Consider the following 1,104-nt stretch of genomic DNA (forward strand, 5'->3'; position numbering starts at 1 on the left):
GGTCTCACCTGGGCACAGGTGAGCTCAGGTGAGACCCCACAGGTTCAGGGAGTTCCACCCAGTTTGGTCTCACTGCTTTGTACTGGTTTGTACTGGTTTGTACTGGTTTGTACTGGTGCCCAGTTCATCCCCAGTTCATCCCAGATCAAGGCTCAGGATGTTCTGGGTCTCACCTGGGCACAGGTGAGCTCAGGTGAGACCCCACAGGTTCAGGGAGTTCCACCCAGTTTGGTCTCACTGCTTTGTACTGGTTTGTACTGGTTTGTACTGGTTTGTACTGGTGCCCAGTTCATCCCCAGTTCATCCCAGATCAAGGCTCAGGATGCGCCGGGTCTCACCTGGGCACAGGTGAGCTCAGGTGAGACCCCACGGGTTAAGGGAGTTCCACCCAGTTTGGTCTCACTGCTTTGTACTGGTTTGTACTGGTTTGTACTGGTTTGTACTGGTGCCCAGTTCATCCCAGATCAAGGCTCAGGATGTTCCGGGTCTCACCTGGGCACAGGTGAGCTCAGGTGAGACCCCACGGGTAAAGGGAGTTCCACCCAGTTTGGTCTCACTGCTTTGTACTGGTTTGTACTGGTTTGTACTGGTTTGTACTGGTGCCCAGTTCATCCCTGGTTCATCCCCAGTTCATCCCAGATCAAGGCTCAGGATGTTCCGGGTCTCACCTGGGCACAGGTGAGCTCAGGTGAGACCCCACGGGTTAAGGGAGTTCCACCCAGTTTGGTCTCACTGCTTTGTACTGGTTTGTACTGGTTTGTACTGGTTTGTACTGGTTTGTACTGGTTTGTACTGGTGCCCAGCTCATCCCAGATCAAGGCTCAGGATGTTCTGGGTCTCACCTGGGCACAGGTGAGCTCTCATGAAATCCCACACGACCAAAATCAAACCCAAACCACCCCAAATCTGCCCCGAATCTGCCCCAAAACGGCTCCAAAAGGGCTCCAAATTTCGCAATTTTTTCCCAAAATCCCCGGAATTCGCCCCAAAATCCCCTCACCTGTCCTCTTGAACTGCCGTGTCCACTTCTCAATCACCTTGATCCCCCCCAAATCCCCCAAAATCCCCAAAATCTCTAAAATGACCCATATCCCCCCGAATAAT

General features: G+C 52.9%; 1 protein-coding gene across 1 annotated transcript in view; it reads left to right on the top strand.

Annotated features, from left to right (window-relative positions):
* The first annotated feature begins 322 nt into the window (after positions 1–322).
* The window catches only part of MFAP4 (microfibril associated protein 4), an 8,300-nt gene continuing 7,518 nt past the window's right edge, over positions 323–1,104 (top strand). Inside the window, 2 exon segments of the mRNA XM_062512343.1 lie at positions 323–348; positions 454–526. Of these exon segments, the coding sequence (XP_062368327.1) occupies positions 323–348; positions 454–526 (99 nt within the window).

Source organism: Cinclus cinclus, chromosome 36 (genome assembly GCF_963662255.1).
Source record: "Cinclus cinclus chromosome 36, bCinCin1.1, whole genome shotgun sequence".
NCBI lineage: Eukaryota > Metazoa > Chordata > Aves > Passeriformes > Cinclidae > Cinclus > Cinclus cinclus.